At 38.4% G+C, this 12,035-nt stretch overlaps 1 protein-coding gene across 1 annotated transcript in view; it reads left to right on the top strand.

Moving 5' to 3' along the window:
• The window catches only part of Dnah6 (dynein axonemal heavy chain 6), a 397,099-nt gene that overhangs the window by 349,889 nt on the left and 35,175 nt on the right, over positions 1–12,035 (top strand). The window contains exons 63-65 of the mRNA XM_004660533.2: positions 4,273–4,406; positions 6,080–6,270; positions 11,735–11,895. Of these exons, the coding sequence (XP_004660590.1) occupies positions 4,273–4,406; positions 6,080–6,270; positions 11,735–11,895 (486 nt within the window). The remainder of the gene's footprint in view (positions 1–4,272; positions 4,407–6,079; positions 6,271–11,734; positions 11,896–12,035) is intronic.

Here is a 12,035-nt window from a genome sequence, read left to right as displayed (position 1 = left end):
TGTGAGTCTCTTTCTTAACATCCAGGTTTTGTTGGGATTTTTAAATTTATTGATTGATTTTTTAAATAAAAATATTGTACTCTTATATCCCCTTTCCCCTACCCCATTCCTGCTGAGGGTACTCCTTGATGGGATTATTGGTATTCACTGTGGGGCCTAAAGGCCTCAGTCAGTCTCTGTGGGGAGGGGTTACCTCAGGCTAATCCCACCCACCCTGAGGCTTTTATAATCTTTCCACTCCTGCTGTAATGTTCCCTGAACCTTGGTGGATATGTTGGAGATCTGATTTAGTACTGAATTCTCTGTAGCCTTTGACTCTCTGTTTTGATTAAGTTTGAGTGACTGCAGTATCTTTCACCATCTCCTTGGAATGGGTTGTGAGGCTAGCCATGAGAGAAATAATCATGGTACCCCTTCCTCTATAATGACTTCTGGGCCTGGGAAAGATGAGGTAGAGGTGACCCATCTTATGGTAGACTGTCACCTCTCTCTTCTTAATGTATCCTCATTCTTTCCCATATTTTCATCCTTCTGTCAAATAAAACAAATTCTCCAACCAGTAGTGAGAACAATTTGAATAGAAGAGGATAAACCTAGTCATTTAAAAGATATATTGAAGCCAGGTGTGGTGGCGCACGCCTTTAATCCCAGCACCTGGGAGGCATAGGTAGCAGGATTGCTGTGAGTTTGAGGCCACCCTGAGACTCCATAGTGAATTCCAGGTCAGCCTGGGCTAGAGTGAGACTGTACCTTAAAAAACCAAAAATAATTAATTAATTAATTAATTAAAAAAATAAAATAAAAGATATATTGATGGGTATATTCATTCTTCTTAGTTAGAGAGCAGTGGAGGTTCTCTCTGGAACCTATTGATTTCCTGTTCTAAGGAATCTGGCCTGTTCCCAAAGTCAGACATGGGTTCATCCTGAGTGAGCGGGTCTCATGTCCAATCCATGGATAGTTGATTACCTACATCTATATAAGCTGTGTGCTACTACTGCACAAGTTTATACTTCTTGCTCCAACAGCCAGGTTTTAATCCAGTTTATTTATTATGATTCTTAATTTCATTCTGTTTTACCAACTTGGGAGAATTTATCCTATAGAGGTCATTTGGCAATGTCCAGAGATATTTCTGTTGGTCAGACTGGGGTGGTGCTACTGGTTTCTGGTAGATAGAGACAGACCCAGGGCATTGCTTAGACATCTTTTAATGCTCACAGCAAATTTCCACAGTGAATAACTACTTGGTCCAAAATGTCAGTATTAGTAACATTAAGAAAGTCTGATAAATTTGGATTTGTCTTTATTATCTCTTCTTGTGGGAATTTTGTGAGAGGAGGGTTATGATTTTTTTTCTTCTTTCTTGACACTAAGTGGATTATTTGCACTGTTTTTACTGATTTCCTCCTCTACTGATTTGAAATTCCATTATTCTTACTAATTATTCATACTTCTAATATAAATATTTACTTAACTAAATGCACTGAACAAGTGTACTGGTTTGGAACCTACATAGACCAGAATTTATGGGACTCTAATATACTTATTTGATGTCTAAGTAGAGACTAGAAGAATAATTTAGTGATTGTTTTTTGGTTTTTGTTTCTTGTCTTTTGGTTTTTGTTTTTTGTTTTGAGATTGGGTCTTATTCTAGCTCAGGCTAATCAGGAATTCACTATGGAGTCTCAGGATGACCTTGAACTCACAGAAATCCTCCTATCTCTGCCTCCCAAGTTCGGGGATTAAAGGCATGTACCACCATGCCCAGCTAGAAACAAAAATGCCCTTTAATAAATGTATCAAATAAAAATTATGTTTCTACGGCTTGGCAAGGCATAATAAAGCTTCTCCTTAAGACTGTGAGCTGAAATAGACCCTTTCCTCACATAAAAAATTACATTTCTAGGGGCTGGAAGGATGGCTTCATGGTTAAGGCATTTGCCTGAGAGGTCTAAGGACCCAAGTTTGATTCCCCAGTACCCACGTAAGCCAGATGTACAAGGTGGCACATACATCTAGAATTCATTTGCAGTGACTAGAGGTCCTGGCATGCCCATTCTCTCTCTCTCTCTCACTTTCTCTCTCTCTTTTCTCTGTCTAGCTTTCTGCCTTTCTCTCACTCTCTTGTAAATAAATATTTTTTTAAAAAAATATGTTTCTACATTATGTATCTGTTAAGGTAATGACAGAACACAAAAAGAAATATACCTGTAGAAGCCCAAAAATGGACAGGTAGGAAGAGATCCAATACAGACAATACTAGAAAGAGGGTCATGCAGAGACAAAGAAAGAAAGGATAATGGTTGAAAAGCAAGATAATTTTGGGGACAGTCCATCATTTTTTGATGAAATGTGCCATGTGTTATCCCTATTCATTGAACTAAAGTTTCAGAAAATATTGAAGGATTGTTCTGTTTCCCCGTACTAAGATTTATGCCAGAAACCCCACAGAGCTGGGAAGGTTTGTACATGTAGGATAGGGTAGCCACTGCTCTAACACTGAGACTCAGGTATTTGCCAGTGACATTTAATAAGTAATTGCACTGTCATTCCTACTTTTAAAAACTTCCTGTCCTAATCTTTGGCCTTTTTGATTTCTAAGTACTTCATGTTCTATTAGTTGAGAGCTATTACTTACCATATGCATTATTGAAATATGCCAGAGTGCTAGAAGTTATATAATAAATCATGAGAACCTCAGTGGAAATTTTTTAAAGTTTTGTCTTGATTTAATTTGATTTTCAATGAGTGGCTCTCCTCCCCTGTGCTATCCTGCTATGTATTTACCACTATAGGAATTAGAAGTTTTGCAAAGTTGACTACTACTCCAGGGCCATAATCATAAGTATCACTGGGTCTTGCATTGCTTTGTAAGTCCCTCAGAGGAGAGGCCCAGCAGACTAGCTATAGAAAGTAGTTTTCTAACCTGAAGTTCAAATCAGCCTAATGTTTAATCTAAGGAACCTTCTTCCATCACTAGAGGACACACTGGCTGTGTGGGTTTTCTCTGAGATTTATAAAACACCATGTGCCCTGAACCCACACAAATCTCAATGCTAATTCATGCTCAATGTTATAACCATGGAAGATGCAACCTGATTTCTTATAAATGTTCCGTGACTAGAGTGGTACAAAGGGAATGATATATTCTGAGAATTAGAACATAAAATTGTATCTACTTCAATTTATTTATCCATTATTTATCTCATTCAAATTATATATGCCAGATTCAATATTTCTTCTGTCATATGCTGGTAGTTGCATGCTATTTTTCATCATTGCAGTTTTCTTTGCTGCTTTTTCTTCTGTCTCCAAGAGTGACTTTTTATGTTATTATCTGGTATATATAGTTCATTTTGTTGTGTTCTTATTGTGTAATTCACATGTTACTTAGTATGGTTTGACCTACTGTCCCATTTAATTAGGCTTGTATTGAAGTTTAGTCTGTCTAGTATTATTCTTATTACTTCCTGCTTTTTTTATTACCTTTAATTGATATAATCTATAAGTCCCTTTGCTTTTAACCCGTTTTTTTATTTTTCAAAGTAGAACCTCGTTCTTGCCCAGGCTGATCTGGAATTCACTCTATAATTCAGACTGGCCTCAAACTCACAGGGATCCTCCTACCTCTGCCTCTCAAGTACTAGGATTAAAGGTGTGTGCCACCATGCCCAGCTTAACCTATTATTTTGTTGTTTTTGTAAGTGTTTTCCTGTCATATTTTGAATTATGGTCTCATTTAAGTTCTTTACTTTCTAATTAGGTTGAGTAGAAGAGATTAATGTATTTATATTTGTGGTTAAAAGCAATATCAAATGTAGAGACCTTGGGCTGGGAAGATGGTTTAGCAGTAGTATATCTTGCACAAGCACGAGGACCTGATATCAGATCCTTATCACACACATAAATGCCAGGCATGTGTGGCCACCCGTTTATAATCCCAGCACTCAGTAAGTGGCAAAGGGGGTGGCTGGAGCAAGCCTCCTAGATAGACTAGCTGAATCAGAGAGCTATGGGCTCAAGTGAAAGACTCTGTCTCAATAAATAAGGTGGGGAGAAATCAAGGAAGAGATCTGGCATCAACCTCTGACCTCCACATGCATGCTTATATACGTTTGCACTCATAACTACACATTCATATGAACATGCAACCACACACACATGCAAAAAGAGAAATAAAAATTTTCAACTATATAGCTCTTTTATTACCAAATATATACTAAGAGTCAAAACTGACGGTAATAAAATATATTTTAAAACGATTTGTAGGATCCTTTGAGACTTATATTAACCCACGGGAATGGGAAGGTTATCCTAAACCTAACTACAAAGAAGACACTTGGAAGACATATTTTACTTCTTTTCAAAAGTTAATTCTTATTAAATGCTGTAAAGAAGAGAAGGTGAGTATTTTTTTCATCAAAGAACTATGTTATAATTGTTTATACTCAAGATTAGTTATGATTCAAACATTTGGGACTAACAATGGCCAAGTGTAGGAGGCAGAACTCTAATTTCCACAGGAACAATGTTTCAGTCTAGGCTCCCTTCACCTTGGGAAACTGGCAATTTTTTTTGAAAATCAGTTTCTTTTCTGTTCAAAAACTCTGTTATGGCCAAGATTGCCAAAGATGAAATCCCCTCACTTAGCCCCAGAGCTTTGACTGATAGGTACAATGTAGCCTTCTGAATTCTGTGTACTTAGCTATATTTTGGATGTAAGTATTATTGCATTTCTATCTGCTGACTAGTGTCTAACCAAAGGTGTATTTTAAAGAAAATTGACTCATACACATGAAAAACTTCACATGTATCCAACAGCTTGTGATCAATCCACTAGAAACCAGATCTCTATATAATATCAGCAAATAATTATTGGTCCTACTTACAAGAGAAATATTTCCTAACAGTCTAAGTTCACATGTATTTCATGAAAGTATACCAGTTTGGTAGTTACATAGCAGCCATAAGAAATAAATTACTGGTGTTTTGTATGTGGCCATTTATTGTAAATGAATAGGTTCCCATAGTCAAAATCTGTTTAAATAAAAGTAATGAAATAGATGTCATGAAGATTAATTATACTTAGTCACACTCTAAGTACAGGTAGAATTTAGCCCCCAAGCTCCATCATACCTGTTGTAAGGCAATGTTCCCTCTGAACTGTGTCACCTGTATAGTGCCACTGCACATCTTCACCTAAATGGGCAGATATGTGCACACCTGTTCCCAGGTGGTTATAGAAGGGTACAGTCTATGGCCTTGACCCTGGCCAGTTTAGGATGCCCCTCACTTCATCTCATCACACAGATTTGATATCATCTCCCACCATCCTAAGAAGAAGGGAGAAGTTGGTACAATAAGATATTTTGAGAAAAAACCATATTCATATGTCCATTATATTATAATGTTCCATCTTATCAGTTATTACTGTTACTCTCTTATTATTCCCAGTTAAACTTTATCATAGATACATATGCAAAAGTAATATAATACATATAATATGCAGGCCCAATACTGTCAATGGTGTTGGGCACCCACCAGGGGTCTTAGAATGTATCCAAGCAGGGAACTACAGTACATGGGATGACGTGGGCCTTTCCTCTTGCTGTCAGCACATAGTGAAGTACAAATCTGCACCCACCCAACCAAGAGTGTGCAGTTACTAAAGCACATGGCACTGCTCCCTTACAAAGGAGAAAATTAGGACAAAAATATTAAGGATCACGGGCTGGAGAGATGGCTTAGCAATTAAGATGCTTGCCTATGAAGCCTAAGGACCCAAGTTTGATTTCCCAGTATTCACATAAGCCAGATGTACAACATGGTGCTTGTGTCTGGAGTTTGTTTCAGTGGCTAGAGGCCCTAGTGCACCCATTCTTGATATCTCTCTCTCTCTGTCTCTGTGTGTGTGTGTGTATATATATATATACATACATACATACATACATACATACATACATACATACATACACCTGCCCTCGCTCTCTCAAATAAAAAAAATAAAATATTTTAAAAGTATGAAGGATCTTCCTCTAGCATACTAATTTTAATGTATTTTTTTTCCAAATTTCAGGTTGTTTTTGCTCTTACAGACTTTGTGATAGAAAATCTTGGGAAGCAGTTTATAGAGACACCACCTGTGGACTTGGCTACTCTGTATCAAGACATGTCATGCAGTACCCCCCTGGTGTTCATTTTAAGCACAGGCTCAGACCCCATGGGTGCCTTTCAAAGGTTCGCCCGAGAAAGTGGATATGCAGAACGGTAAGGTCACCTTTTGCAGTATTCATAATCCATGTCAATATTTCTACCTTTATCCTCACCCATGTGGAACAGTTCTTCCATTACTAAATAAAGACATGTTAATATTTGCCTATGTATGTTAAGATGGAGTCAAAATCATAAAGACAAGTGTAAATTCATCTGAAAAAAAGAGAGATTGTTCAAAATGTTAAGGTATAATCTAGTGGATTAGGATTAAAACTTGTTTAGTGGGCTGGGGAGATGGCTTAGTGGTTAAGACACTTGCCTGCAAAGCCAAAGGACCTAGGTTCTATTTCCCAGGACCTATGTAAGCCAGATGCACAAGGTGGCACATGTGTCTGGAGTTCATTTGCAGCAGCTAGAGGCTCTGGTGTGCTCATTCTCTCCCTGTCTGTCTGTCTCCCTCTCTCTGTGTCTCTCTCAAATAAATAAAAATAAATAAAAACTTGTTTAGTATTTAGCACATGAATATAGTGTAACCACAAAGTAACTGAGGTTTTTCTCTATATTCAAATGTATAAAAACATCCAGAGTTCATTACATTCAATTATTAAGTCTTTCCTGTTGCAGTCTGCAATTAACGATTGTAGTCAGCTCCTCGTTGTTGGGATGAACATCCAACCAGATACAGTTTATAGGAGGAAGGGATTTACTTCAGGCTTAGAGTCCAGGGAAACACCATTGGTGGTAGATGAAGCTGGCTCCCTTTCATAGACCCAAGCAGAGAGAACCACCAACAGCCAGCACCCTTAGCAAGCACAAATCATCAGAGCTCACCTTCCTCTCTCTCCACCTTTGAGATGGAATCAGATCCACCCTCAGTGACATGTCCACTCTATGCTTGCCTGTGAAGCCTAAGAACCCCAGTTCAAGGCTCGATTCCCCAGGGCACACGTAAGCCAGATGCACAAGGGGGCACACATGTCTAGAGTTTGTTTGCAGTGGCTGGAGGCCCTGGTGCACCCATTCTCTCTCTCTCTCTCTCTCTCTCTCTCTCTCTCTCTCTCTCTCTCTCTCTGTCTGCCTCTTTCTCTCTCTGTCTGTCACTCTCAAATAAAGAAATAAAAATAAAAATAAAAATAAAAATAAAAATAAAAATAAATGAGTGAGTCAGTGGGGCCAAACGTTCAAAGTATCACATTCAAACTGCCAACACTTCCTGTTCATAATAGCCTCCAGCTTTGATAAGATCTCACATGAAGTGGCTGGTCTGGCTGGGTGCCTGAACTGGAAATAATGGGGGAATGATGGGTCCCATCCCTTCATTTGGAGTCCATGGTCTGTATTAGTTAGGCTTCTGCAGATAAACAGAGCATAGGATACAGACATGAGTGTGAGTGTATATATGTACATGCATCCTTATGTATAAGAATTTACCATAAGGAATTGGCTTATAAATTAAGGAATCTAAGAAGTCCCAAGTTCTACAGTCAGCAACCTGGAGACTCTGGAGAGCCAATGTCATGTAGTTCTAGTTGGAATCAGGAGCCTGAGATCCAGGACAGATGATGGTGCAAGTTCCAACCCAAAACTCAGCAGGTTTCAGACCTGATCTCAGGGTGAGGTCCAGGAAGAAACCATGTCCTAACTCCACAGGCAGGCAGGCTGGGTTTATTGAGCTCTACTGAGCATTGACATTGTGATCCAAGAGACACAGAGCCCATGTACAGATCTGCAGAGTTGTTTTTATTCCTTCAACTATGTCATGACATCTCTATGGGATTATACCAGACCACTAAGCCAGCCACCCAGAGACATCAGTGCATACACACAACAAAGAATACACATAATAGAAACTCAATTCATAAACAAATAGTCACAGGAGCAACAGTAAACACCAAATAGGACCATCAGATTTCTCCTTGTTTAATTTTTTTTTCTTGTTCAATTGTTTTTAATAAATTTTTACTTCCATTTCTACATGAGTATAATGTATTTTAATGTTATTTCTTATTATTCCCTATCCTCTGCCCCTCCCACTAAAACCCTTCTTCTTTCTAGTCAATCCCCACCCTACTTTTATGCCTTGTTTTGGGGGTTGGTTTTTGTTTTGGCTTTGTTTTGACTCCTGAATTAATTTAGGGTTGCTTACATGCTCTTGATAGAGAGGTTACTAACTGCAGTGTGGGCTACTTACCAATGGCTGTACCACTGAAAAACAGGACTCTCCTCCCCCAGCAACTATTAGCTGCCACTAGCTACTCTGGCATTTGTCCCTCTAAGAATCTTGCTCAGCTGAAGGAGGGAGGACAAAATGTTTTAAAGATATTTTTATTCTGAATTGACTCATAGCAAGTCTAAATATTTATGGAACATATATACTATGTGCTATTATCAGATCAATGTAATTAGCATATCTATCAGATATTGGAGACATTCAAAATCTTCTCTGCTGGTTATTTGACATATCCAATTAACTATTGCCAATCATATTTAGCCTATCATGCTGTAGGACATCCGTGGTCACTCCTCCTGTCTAACTGTACCACTGTACCTGCTAGCCATCCTTTATCCTTTGCTTAAGTCCCTTCCCATGGTCTGCCAAACTACCTTATTCCCTGCTTCTTTGAGATTAACTTCTTAATTTTCACACATATGTAAGGATGTGAAGTATTTGAGTTAAAAAAAAAACCTTCAATGATCCTAAGTATGTTCATACAACTAAAGGAAAGCATAGACAAAAAAAAAAAAATTAAAAAATAAAACCTAAAGAAGAACCCAGGATTACATCACCCAAATAAGGAATGTCAACAATGAGAAGGAATTACATAAAGGAACCCACTAGAAATTTTGGAAATGAAAAGTGTACAATCATTAAGTAAAGGGGACACAGCACAGGTGAGGAGGCAGGAGGAAGAACCAGTAGGTATGAAGATAGATCAGTTGAGATTCTCTCTGAAGATCAGAAAAGAAAAAAAAAAAAAAGGAAGAAAAATGAACAGAGCCTAAGATACCTGAAAGATACCAACTGTTGCAGTCAGGTTCACATTGCTAGTAGAAACCACCCAACTAAGAGATACTTCCAGGAAATACAGGTTTATTTTGGCTTACAGGCTAAAGGGGAAGCTCCACAATGGCAGGGAAAACAATGGCATGAGCAGAGGGTGGACATCGCCCCTTGGCCAACATAAGATGGACAATAGCAACAGAAGAGTGTGCCAACTCTGGCTATAATACCCATAAGCCCTCCCCCAACAATACACTGACTCCAGGATGCTTTAATTTCCAATTGCCATCAGCTGGGGAACCTAGTATCCAGAACACCTAAGTTTATGGGGACACCTGAATCAAACCACCACACCTACGTACACATAATGAAAGTCCCAATAGAGGAGATGGGTGGAAAAGAGTGAAGAGATGTCTGTTTGATCTGGGACATCCTGGTTTTTAAATGACTTCAGACTCAGACCAAAGGAAACCACCAGCTTTCCTCACTCTACAATTTATAGGCAGTATACTGTGAATCTTTTGGGTCTCCATAACCATATGAGGCAATTTCCATTGTATTTTACATATATACGTATGCATATGCATATGCACATATCTATGTGTATCATGAGAATATATGAATCTGTATATTTTAAGTAAGAAAGTCTGTGTGTGTGTCCCCTAAAGTGTGTTTTTTGGAGAACTCAAATAGAGTGGGTATGAGGTTTGGAGGGTATGAAATGTGCTGGAACAACACTAGCTTACAATATTGTAAGCATCCTAGAAGACACTAACTGCACACTTTAAAATGATGAATGAGAATAACTGAGATAGTATTAAGGAAGAAAAATAAGGCAATAGTAAATTCCAGCCTGTGCTAGAGCAATACTCTACTTCAAAAAAAAAAAAAATCTTCTGTGAAAGTAGCTACGGCATTCATGACCTCATAGTGGCTGATGCTACCTACACAAGACCTGCATAGGAGGAGGAGAAAATGATGTCAAAATAGAACAAGGACTACTTGGAAAGAAGAAGAAATTCAACAGAAGGAGGATAGGGAAGGGCATTATGATCATAGCATTATGTATATGCAGTCAAATGCTTTACCACTAAGATATATACCCCTATATTATGTCTGTGTATGAAGGGTGTCAGTAAAAAGTGTAAAAAGGGCTGGGGAAATAACTAAGTGGTTAAAGGCACTTGCTTGTAAAGCCTACTAGCCTGAGTTCAACTCCTCATTACCCAAGTAAAGACTTTCTTGCCGGGCGTGGTGGCGCACACTTTTAATCCTAGCACTTGGGAGGTAGAGGTAGGAGGAGCTCCATGAGTTCGAGGCCACCCTGAGACTACATAGTGAATTCCAAGTCAGCATGGTCTAGAGTGAGACCCTACCTTGAAAAACCACAAAAAAAGTGAATTTCTTTGCAACAGAAAAAGGTTCTGCATGCCCATACCCTCTTTCTCTCTCTCTCTCTTTCAAACTAGGATCTCACTAAAAAAGAAAAAGAAGGCAAGATGACTTATTTGGACATGTTAAGCCTTATTATAAACTTATTAAACACTAGAGTCATTTAGATATTATAGCATAGCCCTGGCACAAAGCATAGAAATCATTGAGTGTAAGACAACAGAGAAATGAGAAGCAGATTCTTGTTTAGAGGGACACCATTTATGACAGAAGTGATACCTCAAAGCTATGAAGATGTATCTTTTTGATACATGGTCCTGAGTCCACTAGATGGTCATACACATAAAATGAACCCTCCCCCATGCATATAAATCAATCCTGATGGCTGGCAGACCGAAACATAGACCTAAACACAATAAACAGGAGTAATATAAGATAATATCATGTGGATTATGGGCATATTTTTAATCACTTTAAGAGAATTCGTTAAGCCATAGACTAATGATGTGTGCACATTTTGTACATATTTTAGACAGTTTCTTAAGTTTTCCAAAACTAATCTATAATGTTTTGTTACGTGTTAAGATAATGGTCACCTTTGGAATGAAAAATAGGGAACTTATTGGGGTAGAGGGGATCACCACACTGGGGTGTCATTAGAGTTCTCAAGCACAGTGTTCATGTGTGATCATTCTTAGAGCTTATACTGTTGGGGTTTCTTTTATGAAATTTTCTTCTATACAATTGTTAAAATAAAAATGTTTCTGAAACAAAATGAAACACATTTTCAGAGCCATCAGAATTGGGAGAGTAGGAGGACGGGGGAGGTAGTTCAGGGGATAAATGTGTTTGCTCGCAAAGCTGGCAGCCAGGGTTCAATGCCCTAGTACTAATGTTATGCCAGATGCAAAAAATGGTGCATGCATCTGGAGTTTGTCTTCAGTGACAAGGGGCCCTGATGCACCTGGATACATGCATGCAAATAAATAAAAATATTTTTAAAAAAGAATTGGGGATAGAGATGAGTGTTCTGTAGGCAAGACTATCATACTATTTTTAAACTTTTTGAAAATCTGTATTGCTTAAAATAGCATGAAAGTGTTTTATTATTTTTGTTCAATTCAGAGTGCAGTCCATTTCACTGGGGCAAGGACAAGGACCCATTGCTGAGAAGATGATCAAGGATGCAATGAAGTTAGGAAACTGGGTGTTTTTGCAGAACTGCCATCTAGCCGTTTCTTGGATGCTGGCAATGGAAGAGCTAATCAAAACCTTCACAGATCCAAGTATGTTGACCACAGAGCACCTTCCTAACAATGTCATTTTCATTCAGCATTTCTGGTTGAGTCAGTTCTTATGGTAGCTACTCACTGTGACTGGTGTTTCCTTGAATTATAGAGAGAAAGGAGCAGTAGGGAGGTTTGGT

The sequence above is a fragment of the Jaculus jaculus genome, chromosome 6 (genome assembly GCF_020740685.1).
Source record: "Jaculus jaculus isolate mJacJac1 chromosome 6, mJacJac1.mat.Y.cur, whole genome shotgun sequence".
Lineage (NCBI taxonomy): Eukaryota > Metazoa > Chordata > Mammalia > Rodentia > Dipodidae > Jaculus > Jaculus jaculus.
Note: the sequence above shows the minus strand (reverse complement) of the source record. Positions and strands in the feature narration are given on the sequence as shown.